Source organism: Condylura cristata, unplaced genomic scaffold (assembly GCF_000260355.1).
Source record: "Condylura cristata isolate star-nosed mole 26May11 unplaced genomic scaffold, ConCri1.0 scaffold00014, whole genome shotgun sequence".
Classification (NCBI taxonomy): domain Eukaryota; kingdom Metazoa; phylum Chordata; class Mammalia; order Eulipotyphla; family Talpidae; genus Condylura; species Condylura cristata.
The window spans coordinates 29927444-29951934 of NW_004567115.1; the positions used below are offsets into that span (position 1 = coordinate 29927444).

Sequence of the window (24491 nt, forward strand, 5' to 3'; positions counted from 1 at the left end):
TGGAAATAAAATTCAATGGTAAGGGTCATGTCGAAGATGAAGTTTCTTTCTAGAATGCCTGACAGAATGTCAAAATATAACTTCTTTTACAATCAGACCTAGTTAAACAGCCATTTTTAATTAATGAGACTTTGGACAGATCCTCTAACTTCTCTAAGTCTAATTCTCTCATGTTTAAAAACTAAACTGCTACAAAATGATCGTCCTACTCAAAGCAATATACAGATTCAATATAATTCCAATAAAAAAATCAATGGCATTCTTCAAAGAACTAGAATAAATACAACTAAATTCGAATACAATGAACAAAGATCCTGACTAGCCAAAGCAGTTCTGACAAAAATAGAAAGAATGGTGGTATTACACTTCCAGACTTGTATTACCTTTATGGACAAGTATTACATGACAGTGGGGCCCCCCAAAACATACTGGAATAAAGAAAGCCTCTTCAAAAATGGCACTCTTTCAAAATTTGGAAACTCGTCAATTACATGCAAAAGAATAAAATTAGACCATTACCTACTACCGTATACAAAAATAAATTTAACAATGGATGTAAGACCTGAAATTATAAAACACATAGATGAAAACAGACAAAAATCTTAGAACCTAAGTTTCAGTGATGTCTTCAGGGATGTTAGCAACAGCAAGGAAAACAAAAGATAACAGAAACAGGTGGGACTATATTAAACTAAAAAGCTTCCATACAAAGAAAGAAACTATAACTCAAACAAAAGACAACCTGCTGAATGGAAGAAAATATGTGCATGCTTTATATCAAGAAGCTAATAGTGAAGATCTACAAGAAACTAATACAATTCAACAAAAAGAAAACATATAACCCAATCAAAAAATGGGCAGAAGGGCTAAACAGACATTTCCCCAAAGAAGACACCTGGATAAAAACACATTAAAAAGTGTTCCTTATCACATATTATTAGGGAAATGCAGATCAAGACCATAAATGAGATACCACCTTATACCTGTGAGAATGGCCCATATCAAAAAGACCAATTTAATAAAACTCAGAGAGAAAATTAATCCATATAAAAATTTTACATTGTATTAACGTTTGATGAAACATGTCTATTCAAATAAGTAAAGGAAGAGTCAACTGCACTTAGCTGATGCTGGACACCAACACCAGAATATTGTGCTAGGAAAATACTTCTTAATTTACTTATTTCACTGATGACATTGTCATACTTTTATCTGGCACTTCAAGAACATTAAAGTTTCTTAGCCTGCCAAAATAATATATTATGATTATGCTTCTGTTTTTTCCTTTTATCACAGCTATTTTCACTGCGTGTGAGCACAAATGTATTAATGTTTCTGAATGCTTTAAAAAGTTCTAGCAAGGGAATATAGCCATGGAATTTTGAGAAGATTAATTTCATAAAACATTCAGTGTATTGAATCAAGAATTAAAAAATAACACATTTTAAAAATATTGATACAAAGAGGCAAAAATGCTCCTTTTACAATTTAATCCTTTCTCTTTGGTCATACATGAAAAATTTTTTTTTATTTTTTATTTCAATTTAGAATATACACAATACACCAATATATGTAAGTACAACTTTCTGAAACTGAAAATACAGCTTTTTCCAAGGTAGTTAAATGACCACTAAAAATATTAAGGTACTATGTCCAATACTTTGAAATTTTACATATAAACATTGGAGGTGATCAATAAATTTGATGTAGATGGTTCAAACTTATATATTATAGTTGGCTAAAGAAAACATACATATATTTGATAAACTAAAGGGCTACTTTATGGCTACGTGTTAATAACTATTCCTTGAATTGTAGGCTGCTTCTATTTCTTACCAAGCAAACAATGTTAACTTGATTATAATGGACTTTTTAAATATCCCCGAATTTCTTGTTCTGTGTCCAGATCAAAAGTTGCAGTAGTCCAGAATCCAGTGTCACACAAAACCCAAATGGAAATGGGGTCCTTCTCTGACTAGGAAGTTTTATAATAAATGGCTTTTCATGGACAGTAACAGAGAATGAGACAGGCTTATTAGAAACTCCCCTGACATTTTTATTTGGCCCATCCATAGAAGTAGTTTTTCCCAAATTACTCAGAGGTCAAATTTGCGTAATAATTCACTTGATTGTATTCTAAATTATCCTTAATAATTAATTGTGAATACTATAGAAATAATGTGCCAAGAAATCTTTTTTCATTCTAAATATCTGTAACACATGACACAGATAACACCTACAGATGCAGAGTTAAAATAGACAAAATTATATTTTTCAAGACCTTTGTGATTTAGTTTCAGTATAGGCTGGGATATGAAATCCCCACATTATTTCTTACTCTGACACCACTATAAGAAAGAACATTGTAATTTATGATTTTACTTATCCTAAAGCTATAAAAATGAAAAAAAAATTCTATCATTCTATTTCTGCATGCCTGCTTAATGTTGACGCAAAACTAAATTACTGTATTTTTTTTTAATGAAAAAGTCAACTAAAGTAATTAATTTCATGTGTAAGTTTGGGTTATATTTATTTTGTAATATATACCAAGAAATAACATATACTTTATGTCTTTTTATAAATAAACTGTTTTCTATTTCACTGTTGTCTGTTTAAAATATTCATCATGTACTCCCACTGGTAATAAAGTATTCTTTTCTAGGACTTCACTATGATATGCAATGAAATGATCTTTTTGTTGTTGTTGTTCAGTGAGCATGATTCAAACTATCATCTTTGGAGTGCTACACTGAAATAATCGATTAAAATAAAATAATTAAAAATTTAAGAATAGTGACATTCAGATTTTTTTATGTTGTAAATATACAGCAATTATAAATACTTGGAAAAAAGGCAGGATACTTTCACAGTGGGACACTGGGCACTCAGGGTAAGGGGCAATGCTCCCTGCTTCCTTTGTAATCTCACCTTCCAAGATTACAAAAGAAAGATTTAGAAAAATTAAGTGAGTAGGCCATAATAACAATGAATATGCACAGAAATCTTCATTTTCATTATGATACAAAAAGGGTTAGAGCTGGAACTCAAATTCCAATTACTATAATATTTCTGAAATCCAGGAAATCAAAAGGTAGTAAAGAAAACTTCCCCATTATAAAGTGTGATAGTCTATTCACAAAATACAAAATTTAATTGTTTAGGTATTCCTTCTAGGCTAGAACACTAAAGAGAAGTAACCGACAGCACATACAAAGTCATCTAGTCCAACAATATTTATTTTCCTAATTAGTAAATAGACTTACAATATCTACATGTAGATATACCTCTATTCACACACAAGAAGTCTCAAGCCTGTATCAACAGGTAACTTTTTATAATAATGTACTATAATTTTACAACACTCAACCCCCAATTCAGCCCCATGAGACAAATGAAAAGGACATAGAAAGGATCAAATCCACTTTTACTACCACCTGTGTATTCAACATAAGCCTATGGGTAGTCTTAATCATTTTTTAAATCAGTCTAAATTCTCACTTTTTTCTTTGGAAGATAATGTCAATATACTCATCTGACAAAATGCAGTTACAACACTTTGAACCTATAAAGAAACCCTTATAAATACTAGCTATTTATAAGGTGATTACAGTTCCAGTTTTTAATAATTTCTGTAATATTTTTCCATAACATTTTTCATTATTGTATATTATTCTATAAATTTTTAAGTATTGGAAGATCAACATTTTTCTTAACAGTTTCTCCATTATTTGAAAAAACCCAAAATGTGACATGTTTTGAAATGTTTTCAAAAAGTTACAGTGTGTATTAAAATCTAACAACACAGTAATTTGGCCCTAGACAAAATTTCTCTCCCTCACCTCCTTTCAAAAATCCTTGTGAGACATTATTTCTTTAGGTTTACATTTCCAGTTACTGGGCTACTGTGTAACTAGTGAGGTGGTGTGATTTGAACTTCCTCCAGAGCCAGTTTGAGTTCCATTTATTTCCAGAGGTCATTGAAAAATTCATCTTTTTAAAAAAAATGAAAATTTAAAAACTTCTGAATATCAATTTAAATAAAATGTTAGAAAATTATATATACTATTGTTATTTTCCTTGCTAATAAACTAGCAAATTCTATTTTAGTTTAAATATTATCTAAAAATGGCTTATTCTCTTCAAAGTAAAAGAAGATGCTCACAAAGTAAAGATGCTACACTGCTTTTTAAAAGTAAAGCCTTTTTAATGCACAACTAGGAATGCTTTCTAAAAGATACTCCTTAAAAATTTTATCCACTCAATACCTTGTAATCATCTCTAAATCTAATGGGACATAAGCACATTTCATCAGAGATGAAATTCTTCAATGACTGCTAAAATGAGAATCAAAAAATTATTATAATCTAGTAGTTTGGCTTGCAGCAAGCATTAATCAGAAGTCATAATAAATCCACATGCTTCCTCAGACAGCACATTAGTCAAACCCTTTTCTGTGATAACGACAGTGACTAATGGGCTCTGAGTTAGAAGGGTCAATCATAAACTCATCAAATGCTTCATTTAATTTCTTAATTTGGACAAACACAATTTGTTTATGGGAAAGATATCAGGTGTTCGTGAATGAATAATGGCTATGAAACCAAACTCCATTAATCAGCTCATGATTACAAATGACTTAGAGATTGTTTATTCTAATTTCATTCATTTGGGTCAACAAAGAAAACATGAGCAAATGAAACCATTTGGAAAAAAATGGCACACTTATTCCTCCATATTTAATAAGGCAATGATAAATACTCTTTCAATAATTGTACAAAAAGGACCTTATTACTCAGGTTGATGCTAGTCTATTTTACAACTGGGCTGTTAATGTATATAATTTATAAAGAGACCAGGTAAGAGAAAACCAAATAGAACATCCTTCAATGCTATCAAAGTTACACTTATTTTCTAAGACTTCTCTCTGATTTTTCTTGCAGAGGCAGCTACACCTATGTTTCCATGGTGCTTTGTAACTTTGTACTTTGTCTGACACATTGCAGGGTCCCAAATATCTAGAAAATGAAGAGTGCTATGGGATATTGTATCTGCACAGTTCTATTCCACACAAGACTGTGAATTCTAAGAGGGCCAGAAGAATGTCTTAGGAATCTTTGCATTATATACACCCTGAATATGAACCATGGTACACTTAATTCTAAAGGCGAGCATTCTATCATGTAAATTCTGAAAAACTAAATTTACTTGCTGGAAAATCTGGAGCTTTCTACATTATTTTGAAAGTACATGAGACTATGTATGAACCTAGCAAAAAGTGATGTCATCATTTTTTCATTACTAACGACATCTGCTCTTCCGTTGCCTCTTTTCCTGCTGTCACAAGTGGCACTTGGGGTAAGATAGCTCCTCTCTAGCAATCTAGGACTATGAGGAATGGTGCTGAACATGCCTGATTTGCCACCTGTCCCACTGTGATGAACTTTACCTTGACTGGCTGATGAACTCTATGGCTGGTTGGGTTTGGTTAACAAAAGACGCTGAAGGGACCTCAATTAGAGGCATGGTCTGTGGTTTGACAAAGGCTGTCATTCACTTTCAAAGGTCGAGCTTCTGTTGGGATGATTCTCTCTTATAATAAGTTCTGAAATGTTCTAAAAATGTCCCTTTCCTTTTCCCTTTCCAGTGCTGAAGGTGCAAAAACTCACAGATAGTGCTATGTCGGAGCTTGATGATTCTTAATTCAGCCCAAACCTTTCATAGTCCTTTCATTAAACTCTGATTATGCCTTTGAATATGCCATTTACTTTTGAATATAGCCGTAAGCCATACATGTGCTCATATTTTGGTCCCAGACGTCTGAGGCACAATGTATAACTTACAAACAGCTTAATTAATACTGGTCTGTGTATAGAGTCCCAGCGTGTAGATCCCTAACAAAATGTCTCAAAGATCAGACTATTTAGGTCATCCTATGGTAACAATTTCTAACCCTGACTTTGTTTATTTGAGATTTTCCTTATTTCTAGAAGATGAAGGACTATAATGTTATAAACTTTCATTCTATAATTGGACCCTTAATCATGCTTAGCTGATGAACTGGCTTGATGTATTATCTGTTCCACCTTCCTTTTTTGATTCCATCTTTTGAACTCTTAGTCCTGACCTGTTGAGCCCCAGGTTTCTAGGTGAGAAAAATAAAAAAAGTATTTTCACTAATATAATGTAAAAATTCTAATAGGTAGCAATTTATAATAAATAGGCTACATCACAAAGAAACAAGTCCATAAATAAGCTTTTATAAATAAAAAAATCTATAAAACTTTAAACAATATATATCATTTACGATTTTACTTATTTATAAACATTAATGGTTCTCAGACATAAAATACTTTCCTAGAAAAAGATTTTATACATATTTTCCCTCACATACAAAGGGGTATTACCCGTAAACCAATCATAAGCAGAAAATATAAGCTGAAATGCATTTAATACAGCTATATTAGCTTGACTTCATCTATCATGTTAAAAACACATACATTAGCCTAAGTTGGTCAAAATCTACCAGAAAGCCTACTTTATAATAATGTATTAGATATTTCATGTAATTTATTGAACACAGTACACCATAGAATATAGATTGTTTACCCTCATGATCACCTGACTGGCTGAGAGCTGACCAGCATTATGTGAGGTTGACATTGCATATATGGCTAGTCTGGGAAAAGATCAAAATTCAAAATTTAAAGTACAATATCTTTCACACCATTGGAAATTCTTAAATTAAAAAAATTGTAATTTGAACCACCATTAAGTCTGGGATCATCTGTACTAACTGCTTTTGAATTCATAAATTTGAATTTTTTGATAGATACCTAGAAGTGCAACTACTGGGTTTTTATGATCGATACATGTTTAATGTTTTGAGTTAAACATGTTTACATGTTTAACTTTCATACTGTTTTCCATAGGGCTAGCCCAGTCTGCATTCCCACCAGTAGTGTAGGAGAGCCCAGAAATAAATCCACATATGTATGGATAGCTAATCTCTGACAAAGGAGCCAATAACATAGCCTCTTCAATAAATGGTTTTGGAAAAACTGGACAATTACATGCAACAGAATGAAACTAGATCATGATCTCACACCATACATCAAAATCAACTCAACATGCATCCAAGACTTGGATATACATTTTGCCGCACTTTTTGTTTCTGGTCTTTTTGACATGGGCCATTTTCACATGTGTGAGATGGTATTTCATTGCATTTTTTTTTTTCTAGTAATAAGTGATTGTGAATATTTTTTCATGTGACTACTGGCCATTTTAATGTCATTCGAGAGGTGACTGTTTAGTTCTTTTGTCCATTTTTAAAAACTGGGTTATACGGGACCCTCCCAGGTGGCATAGTGGGCTGAAGCACAGCACTAAGAAGCCAAAGCCACTTCAGCATGAGTTTGATCACCCCAGAGGTGACCCACATGGCGAGGCAGACCTCTCCTTACCCACCCACTGCTCCCCTCCCCTCAGTAGTGTATTTCATCACTCTGCCTATTCTGCTCCCCACTTTGTCTCTGGTGAATCTTCTCACCACCCCTGAGCCTCTGGCCTATACTCCAGTTCTGTATGCATAAATAAGTCTTTATTATTTTTTTTTAAATGGTGATATGTTTTGTTTTTACAGTTACAGATGTATGGTGAGCGAATATTTTCTCCCATTCAGTAGGGTGTCTTTTCATTTTATTTATGGCTTCTTTCGCTATTCAGAACCTTTTTTGTTTGCTGTAGTCCCAACTGTTTATGTTCTCCTTTGTTTTCTTTGCTGTTGAGGATGAATTCCAAAAAGTTTCACATCACTAAAGCTTATGTCATGAAAGGTTTGCCTATGTTTTCTTCTATGTATTTTATAGTTTGAGGTTCTATATTCAAGACTTTGATCCATGTTGAGTTAATTTTGGTGTATGGTATGAGACCATCATCTAGTTTCATTTGGTTGCATGTAACTGTCCAGTTTTCCCAGCACCATTTATTGAACAGGCTATGTTTTTGGCTCCTTTGTCAGAGACTAACTATTGATTCATATTTCTGTGCTCTCAATTCTATGTCATTGGTCTGTGCATCTGTTTTTGTTTTAGTACCAGGCTGTTTTAATTATTATGGCTTTATAATATAGCTTGAAGAATTGGAATTGTGATACCTCCATCTCTCTTTTCTTTGCCAAGGTTGCTTTTGCTATTCAATGTCTGTTGTTACTCCATATGAATTTCAGTATTTCTCCAGTATTTTAAAATATTCATCTCCCTAATTAATAAAATAACACATGAAAGTTCTTTGTATTGGAAACATGTGTGTGTGTGTGTGTGTGTGTGTGTGTGTATGAGACATTTCATATTTCATATAAATAAGGTCAGTGAAAGTGAGTTACAAGTATCGGTATAGATGTACTCCACTTCTTCCAAACCAGAGTAAGGTGATCAATTCACATGAGTAATGTAAAAACCAATTTGTCTCTATATATTCATAAAGTAGTAAACAGTAATCATAAGTGCATACACAGTTGTGTGTTATTACTAGGAAATACAAAGTTGAAAGATCTATACAAGAAGGGCTTATTGTTCAGTAGGGCATTTCCAAAAAGGTGTTTATATTATAAAATATATGCAAAACACAATTTGTGAAAAATCTATTCTATATAAAAGAAAGATATTAAGTGCAAGCAGTGCTTCACCTAGCAATGTAAGATTGGCTTAATACTTGAAATCAACCAGTGAAATTCGACAATAGATTAGGAAAGTAAATACATGTAATCAATTTCAGTAGGTGCAGAAAAGGTATTGGACACAATATAATATTCATTTTTGATAAAAATCCAAAGGAAACTAAGAAGAGAAGAATTGTTTTCCCAAAGAAAGTCTTAAAAATAATCTCTATGTGAATTTAACAAAATGACAGGTCTAAGTTTAATCCTCAAAACAGGATTTTAGTCCCATGTACTATTAATTAAAAACTGGGATTGTTCTACGAGTAGGTTTTAGAAGTTGTTACATATCAGTTGCATTTTGTCAAAAATCCAAGATCTAATAAAAAAGAAATCCAAATCACGAAAAAGGATATTTTTACTGTATATAATTATGTTTTTTTAATTTAGAAAATAAACAGGATAAACAGAGAAAATATTTTAAAAAATACGTATCTGACTGGCACTCAGAATACATAAATAACTCTAAAGCATGATAAAAGCACTTTCCTTTAAAAATGGGCAGGAGATATGAGCAGGTACTTCATAAAACTATACAGATAAAAGCTGATTATATAAAAAGATTCAACATCATCAGTCATCACAGGAATGTGCATTAAAGTCAAATGAAATAAACACTCAACTGAATTATTGGAATTAAATAAAACCAAAATAGACAAAAAAACTGGACAACACCAAGTAATGTCAAAGGTGTGGAGCAAATGAAACTTGTATATGTGGCTGTGGAAACATAAAATGGTATAATTATTTTGAAAAGTTTGGCTATTTCTTATCAAGTTAAAGCTACACTTACTATCTAACCAAACAATCCCATTCCTAAATATTTACTCAAGAAAATCAAAATACTTGTTCACAGACTTGTAATCAAAAGTTCATATAAGTTTTATTCATATAAGCATAAACTAGAAACAACCCACATATCCACCAATTGCCTTGTGAATAAACAAATTTTTAGAGCCAAGTGATGGAATACTACTCAGTTGTATAAAGGGCTGGTGTTCACAACAAAGTGGTCAATTTTTTAAAATGTTCCACTTTTAAAAACTAAACATGCAACAGTTTACATGTGATATGATTCCATCTATATAGTATTCTGAAAATAACAAAGCCATATGATATAAAGTAGATTAGTATCTAGGTCTAAGATAGAAGAGAGAACTAATTCTAAAGAAAGAAAAGGAAACTTTTGGGGATAATGTAGACATTATTCAAAATTCTTCAAGTCTTACACTAAATAGCAGGAAATTTTATTAAGTTTAAATTGAACTTTAAATACACCTCTTCAGGTTCTCTTCATGACTACAGAATGATTAGATAGAAAAAGACAAGTCAAAGAATTTTAATGACCGTAATTTTCACATCCCAGGATAACAAACACTATTAGTATTTTGATATATATCACTCAGGATATTTTTCAATATAAGTATTACCTTTTGGTCACAACTAAAATAGGATCAAGTTTTCACAATATTCAGGAAATTCCTTTATTGAATTACAAGTCACAAGCCTATATCTATTTTAATAAATACACTATGGATATTGAAAAAGACTATTCTGTGATTTTCCTAGTTGTAAGTGAATATGCCAATAAGTTTTACCTTATAATGTCATTTTGTTGTTATTATTTAATTCAACATTTGCAAGACTTGCTTATATTAACATGTAACTCAACTGAATTCACAGGTCTTGCATTTTCTAAGGAATGTATCTTTTAACTTAGTTAAATAAATTCAAAGACATATTTATAAAGATAGAAAAAAATCTTAATTCTGATAGGGTTACAGAAAAATTTTAAATACCAGTAAACATTAATGCCAAAAAACTTTTATGGAGAGAGGGAGAAAACTATGTTGATTTGTTACCATCAAACTCTGTAAATTTAGGGGAAGATGCTATACTCACACACAAAAAGGACCACTCTATTTAAACAGTTTTTTTTTATTATGAAAGAAAAAAGAAACCCCAGGGTCTAAAATGTAATGAGTGATCCTATTAGTTCCACCAGACTAAAATCATACAGTCTACGTATGTGGTCTTTTCAGCCACATCTGTCATGAGCCATTTTTACATCACAAAATGCAAAATACTGAGCACCGATTTATTAGATGAGAACTAAGAAAGTATTCATCATCTGATTTCCCTAAAAGAAAAACTGGCTCGTAAGAAGATAGGTGACAGTTCTTGTTCTTTGCAGAGTAACCACAGACTTTACACATTTAGAATCAAATCTTAATATAATCCCAGCAACAAAGAGAAGACCACAATAAAGTAAAGGATTAAACAAAATGGACAAACAAAAGAAACCCCAATAATGACTTTCTTAGAATACAAATACTTGCTTGGCTAGTAAACATAGAGCTATGACTAAAAATATTTACACAAGAAAATGTATATATAGTGCTTATACATAGTAGATGCTCAATAAATGGTACTCAGTATTTATTTCATTAAATACATTTTTTATTAGACACTTTATAGATTTGATAGTCCTCCTGTCAATACTCTGCTACATGAAAATAGAATTTTTACTAACATAAAGTGTTTAGTCTAGAAAAGTTTTGAATTTAATTATTTCTTCGATTTATCTGAAATCTAAAATAGCCACTTTTGTTAAACTTCACAGTGTTTATTTTTATCCCCCTAAAATATTTTGAGAGGACTTGTAATTCTCCTTACAGGGAAAGGATGACTATCATTCCAAAATTTTTAACGATTCAAGTTAAGAAATATTAAAGGGTGAGTTTGTTTAAAAACTCATATAATCCTGCTTTAGATAAATTATTTACAGTGATTGTAAGACCAATGAAAAAGAAACTTGCATACTTGATATATAAACAAACATCCAAATCTTATACACTTGTCAGTCTTTCGATAATGAAGTCTGGGGAAAAATAAATTCACAGACACCCAAGTGAATTGGCAACTGTAAGTGACAGAAGCCCTTCTAAATCCTCTGTTTACACTGGGGATTAGTGGAGTAGATTTTGCGTTGCAAACTGAACAGTCCATGGTCAAGGGAACCTGCTCCCTGTCAGCCTGCGGGGCATAAGGACAAAGAACGGTCCTGGTAGGAAGTGACCCATAAACATATTCCTACCCAGGATTTATACAAAGCCAGTCTGCCTCACAGAAACTCCATATGACCATTAACTGGCCTGCAAGGCCTGCCAGGAGGCCTAATTACAGGTCTACAGAGCCCAATAACAAAAGCTGAAGGGCTTTAGCCTAGGGATGATCTGCTTTATACTGACTTGAGAGAGTCCATATAGAGGACCCAAAAGAAAGAGGTTTAGCTTTAAAATTCTCCCCAGAGATCCAGCATTGTACTTGAGTCTAGAAAGCCCACAAGCAACATACTTCAGCTAGGCTTAAACATACCACCCTCTCAAAATTAACATTCAACTACTGTCTGCTTCACATCTGCTCAAACACAGCAAGTTGCTATGATATTGTTAGTCTCTAGCTAATAGCTTTTTTCTTACAAAATATTATTAGAGGTAAGGAACAGCCACTCAAATTAAAAATGTAACTGAAACTAAAACAAATTACATTTTAAAAGGTAATTTACTTTTTCTTGGAATCATTACCCTCTCTTTTTGGATTAACACAAAGCCAAAAATTAGGTTCATTACGAGGAATTGGAAGTTAAATTAGCATTATTAATTGGATTGTACACGAGAGCTATTAAGTCTTAATGTAGTGTTAAAAAGTTTTAAACACTGCCCAAGTCCACAGAAACTATTTAAAGTTTTACTCATTTATTTCTTTCAGTACTATTCTTAATTCTTCTCTTGATAACTCTTATCTATAACCAGATGCGTAGAGGTTCAAGGAGGATGTGTAGCTCAATTTCTCCTCTTCAATTATCTCATAACGTTATCCTGGTGATGCCATAAGACACTACTGTTACTTCAGTTACCTACAGCTATGGAAAACTCAGTTATGTATTAGATGCTATTCCAAACACCTTAGTTCATCTCATTCTCATAAAAATTCCGTGCGATGCATATTATTATTCTCATTTCATAAATGAAAAACTTGAGGTTTAGCAAAATATAAAACTTTCCCATAGTTTCAACAGTAGAAAGAGGTGGGAGTGGCACCAAGGCCAACTGACTAAGAACTTAACAGCCATGTTATATTGCTTGTCATGCTAGTACAAACATTCACTGAGTACTTAAATGTACCAGGTAGTTCTTTACACAGATGTTAACTCGGTTAAATTCCGTAACAACAACTCCATTTGTTATGTGTGAGTAATATCTCTCTGTCTAACAGATGAGGAAACCAAGATAGTGGGGAGGCGGTGGTAGGCCCAAACTCACAAAATTAGATGATAGGACTTATGTGGCTCTAAAGTACCAGCCCATATCAGGAAAAACCCTAAATTGAAAAAAAGAAGCCTGAAAATATATTTATGTGAAATAGGAAATAACTTTTCAGTCTCTTCTTTTCTTAGCTTTGCTCTACATGAAAATCTCCATCATAATAATCGCCTGTATCTTGGAGCCACAAATCAGTGTCAGAAACACAAAGAGCAAAACCTCCATCAATTTTAAATTAGAGTAGCTTAATGTTTTTCTGTGCTCCTGGAAACAGTATATTACCAAGGTAATCTCAGAATTACAAATATGTAAAGATAGACTGGATTTTCAAGAAATACTGAGATTTCCAAGATCACAGAACTCTGAACTGTCAGCATTTTGCTTGTAGGTATTTAGTGGGAATTAAGAGAATTAAGTTTACCATGCTGCAAAATAATGGAGATGGAGAGAGGGCTGTAAATCTTATTCCTTAGCACAGTGTAAACCTTGATAGAATGTGCATGTATGTATGTGTAATTCATGAGTGTTTTACAATACTTAACCAGCTTTTTTCTCAATGAGGGTCACAGAAAAGCACGTCCCTCTTTAGATTTAAGACAGAAACAGTAGTGATCATAAAACACTACTCTAGATTTTTCAAAGTCATCAGATTTGGTTAGTATAAATCTTCTGGGTTAAGGGAAATAACTTTCTTTTTAAAATAAACTTAAATACCTATGTACTATCAATTTAAAAATTGATTTCAGGTTCAAAGGCTTGCATGAGGGTAGAAATTAATTTATTTTAAGGTATTTTAGTTTCATGCCAAATAATGTATATTTTTTGTAACATTTTCTGTATGTCTTCATGCTGTCCAACATAACTGGGGGGTTTAACCTATGGACAGAAAAAGCTCAAGAGTCAGAAATCATTGAATCTGAGCCCTGGTTCTGCCACTTATTAGTTATATGATCTTTTATAAGTCATTTAAGCTTTCAGGATATTTGTAAAACGGAGGTAATTAGCTATTCATGCAGTAATAGGAGTCAAATGATAAAAGAGTTATGAAAGAGCTTTGAAAACTATAAAGCAGAACATAAAAGGTTTTAGATATTACTTATAAGATGGAATATTACACAGATTTTTAAAATAAGGGTGATTTGCCACACACGCACTAAAAGAAATCTGTTTTTTTTCTTATAATACTGGAGATACAATTTTAAAGGTTGTATGTGTCCATAAATCTATTAAAAATAAATTAAAGATATTTCAGAGAAAATTGCATATTAAAATCACATTGTGAGACGTGCTATATTTTCATACAAATAAAAAATATATATGTTTTAGGAAAATCTCTCCTATAACTTCTTTAGTCTCATAAACATACTTGGTACAAGATATGTTTGGCAGAAAATCGAAATAATATTTGGAATAGTGTGAACAAGTCAAGAGAACAAAAGGAAAAAATTCTTTTTGCAAAATTAAACTTTTTAAAATTAAGTTATCTTCCTTCTTCCTCTTATATAACAATCATGTTTCATTATCTTTTCTATCATACACTACCTTAAAATTTATTATTAAAAATTAATTATTGTCATATATCTTCTACTTTTGAAGTCAGGGAATTTTTTGTTGTAATTATTTTAAAATCTATCAATGGTTAAAATGCATACACAGTATTACATATTTAATTTTCAGTTATTCAGGTCATTTGTTTCTTCACAATAAATTACCAGTGATTTAACAGCTGGAATTCTATGTGATAAGTACTACGGTAGGTGTTTTTAAAACTACTGGGGAAAATTTAGAAGACTTAAGCATGGTTCCTAATCTGCAGATGTTTATTATTTTAATGGAAGATTAATATTCATGAAACAAATATTAATATCAGCAGTATGTAAGTAAATACCAGCCTGATGACAAGAAAAAAAAATAATCCAAAGACATAGAAAAAAAAATATGTGCTGGAGTAACCCAGGAAATTATGAACAAATTTTATTTGAGATAAAAAAGACAAGGAAAGAGGAAGGAGGGAAGCATTTCTAGGAAAGAAAAAGCCCTTATCAAAGATTTCCAGGTAGAAAAGCGCACCAGTCACTCAAAGAACAATGAGAAATCACAGCAATAAATTTAAAAAAAAGGATGTTAGAAATATCTGTGCATCTACTTCACAGAACGTAGGAACCTCAAACATAAAGTTGATTTTGTAAGTAATCAAATCACTTGAGCAAAGGAGTAGCATGACTAAATAAGGCTGAGAAAGAAGTATCTATCAGTGGCATTTACAAACAGAAGTAAGAAATGAACTTTTTCTGATGGCTTCCATTTGCCAGACACATCCATTGTAAATACACATTTCAAGTATAAATAACACTTTGAGTGTTATTTATGAGGGAATTATGGTGTAAAAAAGGGCTCCAAACCTAAATTCTTTCAAATAGGTAACTTAAGTGTGTAACATGGTCTAGCTGAGACACTGGGGGACTAACTAATATATTGTTGGTGGGAATAGAATATGGTTTAGGCAGTCTGGAAAACAGGTGGTTTCTCAACAAGTGAAACAGAGAACTTCCAAATGGCCCCATAATTACATTCTGCCAAGTTACAAATATATTCAAATAAGTAGCTTTTTGTGTGTTCATATCAACACTAACCATCATAGCCAAACATTCAAATTTCATTTAATGGATGACTGGATAAACAAATGGTGTTTACATACAGTGGAGTATTATTCTGCTATAAAAGAAAAAAAATGCTGACAGATACTACAATATACCTCAAAACATGCTAACTATAAAAAACCAGACACACAGGTCATGCATTGTATGATTCCATTCATATGAAATATTCAGGATAATCAAGCAACAGAAGGCAGACAGATAGTTACCAGGACTTGAGGGTAACTGCAGAGAAACAGAGAAGCTGCATAATAGGTAAGATGTTTTTGATCTGGAGTAATGGAAATGTTTTGCAAGTAAAAAGGGGTGGTGGCGATACAGCATTGGGAATATTTAAAGTCACCTGAACTGCTTACTTTAAAAAATTATACTTCATCTCAATAAATTAAACAACAGGGGATGCAGTGAAATAGAATACATACATACACATCTATAATACTCCATTTTAAAAAGTCTTCTATTTTGGCTAACCAGTAATTATCAAACTGCTCAAGGTCACAGAATGAATAAGACCTGGAAACATGCTTATTCACATCCATCTCTCCGAAGACATAACAAAATTAAAGTGAGAGATCAATTGGAAGTAACCTCTGGGTGAAGTAGCAGGTATCTGAACTTAAAGAAATGGCAGTGGAAACAGATTATAAGGGGACAAATTAAACATATCTCAAAATATGAGTCATTAACTTTAGGTGAATGGTTACCCATAATGAAATCAAAGATAAAAATTGCAAAGTTTCCAATCTCAATTGATGGGAAAGTAGCAAAATTTTAAAAGGAAAATGAAGGAATCATGCTAAAAGGGCTTTTAAAAATAAATCTATTTGTTTTTTCCCTTCCAATGTTTGTTTTCTTTTCTCAGCGGTAGTCCCCAGAGCTTCTACCACCAATTCACCTGTGCACCATCACCACACTCCCTGTGCTCTTGCTGCCCTCCTTGTGAACCCTTCCCCTCTCCCTCCACTACAGAATAACTCTATTGGATTTACTCAATATCAGAGTCAAACACTGCTGAGATTATAACTTAGATTCAGTTGTACAAATTTATTTAATTTTGCAATCTTTGGGCCCTCCCTGGTGGCACAATGGGTTGGAGTGCAGCACTAGTGGCAGTGCCAGGGTGGTGACCCACATGGCGCGCAGACCTCTCCTGTCTCACCTGTTGCTCCCCTCAGCAGTGCTCACTCTGCCTGTTCTGCGCCCTACTCTGTCTCTAGTGAATCCTCTCACCACCTCTGAACCTCTGGCCTGTAACCCAGTTGTGTATGCAGAAATAAATAAATCTTAAAAAAAGGAAAAACTAATAACTTTGCAACCTACTGTATCCTACTAACTTTTGGTGAAAAAACAACCACAAAGCAACCTTAGACAGAATCTTACCTTTCTATATCCTGTGAATTAAAAGTTAAAGCATTAGCCCTTGTGGGATATCTGATGTTTAATTTTCTTATATTCAGTAGGAAGTTTTTTTCTTTAGTGCTAATTTCTTTTAAAAGGGAACTAATATCCAGATCTACAAAGAACTAATAAAACTCAACCAAAATAAAACAAAGAAGTCAAGTTAAAAAATGGGGAGAAGAACTAAATAGACACTTCTCCAAAGTAAACTAAACAGACACTTCTCCAAAGTAGATACAGATGAATAGCAGGCACATGAAAAAATGTTCAACATCATTTATTATCAGGGAAATGCACCTCAAAACCACACTAGAAAGCTACTTTAAGCCTGTAAGAATGGTTCATATCACAAGAGCCAGAAACAATAAATGCTGGTGAGGATGTAGGGAAAAAAGAATCCTTGTGAACCTTTGTTTATTGTCGACTGACCCAGACTCCATGGGAAATAATATGGCATTTCTTCAAAATATTGAAAATAAATGTACCATGTGACCCAAAGAATACAAGAACATTCATTCAAAGGGATATATGCACTCATAGTTATAACAGACAAATTATATAGTGTCCAATGACAGAGGAGTAGATTAAGAAGAGCAGATTAGAAATGCAGAATATATACAGGATATGCTCAGCTATAAAAATGAATTCATTTGCTTAGCATAATTCTCTTAAGTTCTATGTCACAGATGGCAAGATTTTACGTCTTTTATAGTTGAGTAAGTAGTATTCTACCATGTAAAATATAGCTTCTCTATCCAATCATAGGTAAATGGCAACTTAGGTTGTTTTCATATTTTGGCTGTTGTAAACAGTGCTGCAATGAATATAGTGGTGTATATACCTTTTTAAAATACATGTTTTTGTTTTCTTCAGATAGATACCAGGGAATGGAATTGCTGAATCATATGGTAGATCTAATTTTAATTTCTTGAGGAACCTCTATAGTGCTTTCCATAGAACTGTACCAATTTAATATTCCTAGAAACGTTATATGAAGGTTTCATGAACTCAGTTGAAAGCCCCCAAAATGGGGATATTTCCCTTAGGAAACTCAGGTCAACTCTAACATGAGAGAATGGTCTTATCTGTTCTTTTGAACTATCTATTTCAAGTAAGGACCAGACTAGTCTCTACCTGAAAGCTCTACAAAACAAGTTAAAGTTCTTAGTCTCCTTCTTCACTGTTTATTTATTATGTTTTTAATAACACAATGATATACTGAGTTCATTACTGAAAGAGAACCAGTCTTGACAGTAGGTCCTATCTTTCTGAATTGCTCCTCCCCATCCATTCATCTCCTTCCATTCTCCAAGGCTACACATTACAGTAACAACAGTGATGGTTTCCAAAGGGGTGTAAAATATTATGTCATATTATGCAGCAATATATTCATGGAGCTCCTATTAAAAACCAAAGTCTGGTAAAAATGGTTACTTAACCAGGGGCAATGAAAAGGGACAGAGTGCTTTCATAAAACAATTTAGCAAAAATCTATAAAATACTGCTGTAAATATTAATACCCTCTAACCTCATAAGCTCATTTCTATAGCAATCAATCCCAAGAAAAAACTCTAAAATATGGAAAACACAACACAACAGGATGAACATCATAGTGTTATAGATATATGGGAAAACCTCAAACAAAAGAAATGTTCAATAAGAAGAAAATTGAGTTTTCCTTATTGAACAATTCCAAAATTGTTTCATTTTTTTTTTTTTTTAAAGATTTATTTATGTATTTGTGCATACAGAACTGGGGTACAGGCCAGAGGCTCAGGGGCGGTGAGAGGCTTCACCAGAGACAGAGTGGAGGCTTCACCAGAGACAGAGTGGGGAGCAGAACAGGCAGATCTACAAAGTACACTGCTGAGGGGAGCAGCGGGCGGGTCAGGAGAGGTCTGGCTCGCCATGTGGTCTCCTCCGGGGCAGGCTGCAGGCGGGAATCGAACTCATGCGGAAGTGGCTTCAGATTCTCAGTACTGTGCTTTAACCCGCTGCGCCACCAGGGAGGGCCAAAATTGTTTCATTTTTAAAAATAAGTTTTTCTTATTGAACATTTCTTTTAAAAAATTATTTATTTATGCATACAGAACTGGGGTACAAGCCAGAGGTGCAAGGGGGAGCTAGAGGATATACCAGAAACATAGTGGGGAGCAGAGTAGGCAGACTGATGAGAACACTGCTGAGGCGAGCAGAGGGAGAGACAGGAGAGGTCTGCTGCACCATGTGGGTCATCTCCCAGGAGGGGGAGAGAATTTGTACCTAAGCAGATGCCGCTAGCTTGCAGTGCTGAGTCCTACCCATTGCGCCACCAGGGAGGGTCTTATTGAACATTTCTTTTGTTAATTGGTATTTTCTCAATCCCTGAATAAATATAACTACTATCAAGTGACAGTCTGAAATTACTTTTGATGTTAAAATGAATTCTTATTTTCAAATTAGAAATTATAAATTCTTTGCAAATTTAGTTTATACATTATAGTAACAACTGTACAGGCTGTTTTTCAAAGGGGTATAAATGTTATGTCATATTCATAGTATATATTCATGGAGCTGCTAATCAAAAACCAAAGTCTGGTAAAATGGTTAATTAACTAGGTACAGTGAAAAGGGGCAGAGAATAAAAAATAAAAATACTAGAATTTTCAAAGGTAACATCAATCTTCTTTATTTTTTAAAATGTTAAAGTAACTCATGTCCACATAAATCTGAGCATTATTATCTAAAGTCAAATTTAGCATTATTGCCTCATTGAGCAATAGAATATATAGTTTTTAACATTAGATGGTTTTTAGAACAAAGAGTCTAGAGAATAAGTCTGATGTAATTAGAGGAATTATTAGATGACACTTACCTCTTTTCTGTGAAAAATGAAAACCTCATGTCTCATACACAACTTAAATCAAAATAAATCATAGTCTTAAATATAAAATTAAAATGCAGATGGATCAAAATTTTAGAGGAATATGTAGGGAAAAATGTTAATGATTTGGGTTTAGGCAAAGAATTCTTGAACATGCCACCAAAATCACAACCATAAAAAACAGAAATCAACTGAACTTCATCAAAATTAAAATGACACTTGAAGTCAATGCTATAAATAAAAAGGTAAAAACAGTTTTTTAGCATTATGTAGTAGAAATAAATATATCAGGTAAAATATGGCCATAACATATAATCCAGATTTCATAAATGTATGAGGATATACGAAAACAGAAATTTTTCTCTTTAAGCTTCCTAAAAGTATAGTAAAGTTTATTTGGTGTTTTTTAATTTAATTGATTATCAACACTTACCAGCAGCTTCCAGAACCAACTGTAATCTGGCTTTGGCCTGTTCGGCTGGTGGCTAAAAAACAACCACAAAAGACAGTGACAGGTGAGTTTTTATAGAGGGAGCTTTAAATTAATGTATTATTAGGCAAGTACCAGGAAATTTGGAGAATTTTATCATAATATTAATAACATGTCACATTTTAACAAAATTCTACCACAGCAGCTCCAACAATCTACTCTCATATTTTAGTAGTTAAGTCACATTTTTCATTAATACAAGGATAAAATTATTTCACTCTATTTTTACTGAAAGGGTTTTTTTTACCAAACAACTTTGTAACAATTGGTAATAGCTTAAATAACTGCAATCTAATAATAAGGCAAATGCCCCACATTTAGCAATATGTGTTAAAGTTGTGCTATTTCTTTACATATGGAAATATGCACTTTAAGTAACACTTTGAAATCCAATACTTCAGGCAAGTCATATCCTAAAACCAAATATTTTCTGCTTTCCTAACTGTATTTGAAAGGAATAATTATAGATAAATAGGATACTATAGAGATTTATGTTTTCCCAAAGTGATTTTAACATTTCCACCAGCAGTTTATAAGCATTCCAAGTATTCCACATCCTAGCAATAATGTAGTACAGTTAATTTTTTTAATTTTCAAAATTCGGACAGGTAGGTACCATATTGTGATTTTAATCTATATTCTGTTTAAGACTGTGTTGAGCATTGTATCATGTATTTATTGGTAACCATATATCCTTACTGATAAAACATTTGCCAGTTTTTAACTGGGTTGCCTTCTTAATACTGAATTTTCAGAGTTATAAATTATTTGAATTATAATGAATTTTTCATTTCAATTAGACCACACACAGAATTATATTTATTTTTTTAATAAAGTCCTCTCCTCCCCATCGAGTGGCTTTTTTTTTTTTAATTTATTTATTCATGCATACAGAACTTGGGTACAGACCAGAGGTGCAGGGGCAGCAAGAGGATTCACCAGAGACAGAGAGGGGAGCAGAACAGGTCGACTGAGGAAGTACACTGCTGAGGGGAGCAGCGGGCAGGTCAGGAGGGGTCTGCCGGGGTGCAGATCGAACTGATGCAGAAGTGGCTGTAGCTTCTTAGTGTTGTGCTTTAACCCGCTGCGCCACCAGGGAGGGCCTGAATGGCTTATTTTTTCATTGTCTTAAGAGTGTCTTCCAAAGAGCAGGATAGCTTACTTTTGATGATGTCCAAGTTATCAATTTTTATAGTGAATCATTTTAAAGTAGTATATCTAAGAAATCTTTACCCAACCTCAATTTACAAAGATATGTCCTATGCTTAAAACTACAAGTCTCACATTCTATTTTTACATTTAATTACAATAAAAACATTTAGTTTATTATATAATGCAACATACACTTTAAAACTCTTTAAAATTTGTGAGTATTACTGCTATCCAAATGTTCCAGCACTTTTTTTTTTTAAAGATTTATTTATTCATATAGAACTGGGGTACAGGCCAGAGATGCAAAGGGTGAGAGGGTTCACCAGGGACAGGGTGGGGAGCAGAACAGGCAGATCGATGAAGTACACTGCTGAGGGGTACAGCGGGTGGGTCAGGGGAGGTCTGCTGCGCCATGTGGATCTCCTCGGGGCAGGCGGGAATCTAACTCATGCGGAAGTGGCTTACGCTTCTTAGTGCTGTGCTTTAACCCGCTGCGCCACCTGGGAGGGTCCATGTTCCAGCACTTTTTAACAGAAAAGACTATCATTTTCTACTCAATTGCCTTTGTCCTTTGAAAAACTATATTTATATGTAGTTGACTATATATGTAATCCATATTCAATTTATACAATAAAGTATATATCCAATTGTTTATATGTATTTGAGAACATATCTACATTTTTGACACATCACCTCCCGCGGCGCCTAAATGAAATTCCTTAGAGCTTGGCACGGTCAAGGTACAGGGCACACGGGAGGAATACGTGGCCCTCCAGGAATAAAAGAATGGCTGATTCTTGAATGGTCGCTGTAACTTTTGATTTGTTTCCTGATTCTGCTGACACACAACGTACTAAACCAAAGAAATGTTACGAACACTGTGCTTCGTTCTAATGATACTCTTGAAAGGAATGTAGCCTCCTTTGTTCTCGATACTGATTTAATTCTGAGAAACTCTGCTACAATCTTTAATTCTATTAACTCCTGTATACCAGGTGGCTTGTAAAAGAATGGAAAGAGCAATTAAAAGGATTAGTAAGGCAAAAGTGATAGATAGGGTATTTGTTTAGCACTACTGAACCTTGAATACACAATGGTTTCTCAGGGCCCCAGGTTGGTTTCCGGTCCCTGATGACATCTCAGAAACAATAAAAATATGTATTATCTGTCACGCTTCTATTGAAAGAATCATTGTACCCCTGTATTTGCTTGCCAAGAAAAAATTGTATAAATGCCCTGCACTCTTAAAAATAAATTACATTCAGATAGGCACTCCTAGAAATCGTGTCTGTCTGTCACTCAACCTCATCCTTGTCCACCCTGCGCCAGAATTGCCATCCCTGAAACTTGTCTCCTGCTCCTGCTGCGCTGGTCCACGGCATATTTTTAGACTATTCTGTTCCACTGGTATTTTTGACACCCATTATTTTATTGCCTTGATGGTCATAATGTTATACTAACTTTAAATCATGTAAAATAATTCTTCAGGGCCCTCCCTGGTGGCACAGTGGGTTAAAGCACAGCACGGAGAAGCTAAACTCACTTCAGCATGAGTTTGATCCTCTGCCCCGGAGGTGATCCACAAGGCATGCAGACAAGTCCTGAACCACCTGCTGCTCCCCTCAGCAGTGTACTTCCTCAGTCGGCCTGTTTTGCTCCCCACTCTGTCTCTGGTGAATTCCACTCACTGTCCCGGCACCTATGGCCTGTACCCCAGCTATGTATGCATAAATAAATAAATCTTTAAAAATAATAATAAATATTTTCCTTCTTTCCAACATAGTTTTGGGTGTCTAGTTCTTATGCACCCCTCAATTTTAATACAAGTTTATTAATTTCTGCCAGAAAAGAAAAAAACAAACTGATGGATTGTACTGAGTCTACCTGTTAATTTGAGCAGAAAGGACAATTTAGCATCACCAAGTTTTAATGTGGTATATCTTTGCTCATTTTTATTTTTTACACTTTATATATGGAATGTGTCTTTTTTTAATAGGCAGCAAATAGTTAGATCTTATTTTTAACACACTCTGAAAAATTCTCCCCTTTAACTGGGGCATGTGGATCAATTTACAGAGAATATTATATTAAACACCGAACCACTATTTGTTTTCTATGGTCTATTCTTGCCTTATTTTAGAGTTGATAATTTTTTAATTCCATATTTTATTCTTCGTTGACAAAATTTTAAAATTTTGGTTATTGCAGTAGAGATTAAACTACTTTAATTTACACCCTTTATCTTCATTATGTGATTTCAAATATAGTCTAAAACTGTTTCTCCCCTTTCAGCCTACTTATGTTGTGGCTGCTATAAAACTCCATATGCCTTGTGTTGTTTATGCTTTCAGCAGTCTACCTAGGATATTTTAAAGATGTTGTTTTCCTGACTTGCATTCTGCATTGTTTCAGGTCTTTCATGTTATCAAATAAATATTTTTTTCAATCTACTTCTTTCTGTAAAACAAAATCCTCTTAATAGCACTGATGAATGGTAGGCAGTCCTAATGTTCTCTTTTAGATAAAGAATAAATCTTAAGTAACAAATATGATAAGGTGACAGAACTTGAATTTTAGCCCAGGTCACAAAATCTACATTTTTAACAATACTATACTGTATCACAGCTTCAGATCTTTTGATTATTTACTTTCATGAGGTGGTGAGTGGGGAGGATAAATCTAATGATTTTCGATTGCCATAAAAAAATACACAAAGTTAGAACTAAGTTTCCTTTAATAGTCCTAAAGCTTATAAGTGTCATATTAAAAGTTCCTTTAGGGCTCTCCCTGGTGGCCTAGTGGGTTAAAGCACAGCACTGAGAATCTAAAGCGGCTTCCGCAGCATGAGTTCGATTCCCGCCTGCCCCGGAGGTGACCACATGGTGTG

The 24491-nt window shown here is 33.4% G+C and overlaps 1 protein-coding gene across 1 annotated transcript in view; it reads right to left on the reverse strand.

The window, feature by feature from the left end:
• The window catches only part of RSRC1 (arginine/serine-rich coiled-coil 1), a 298814-nt gene that overhangs the window by 101983 nt on the left and 172340 nt on the right, over positions 1–24491 (reverse strand). Inside the window, exon 6 of the mRNA XM_012724996.1 lies at positions 20396–20447. Coding sequence (XP_012580450.1) covers positions 20396–20447 — 52 coding nt within the window. The remainder of the gene's footprint in view (positions 1–20395; positions 20448–24491) is intronic.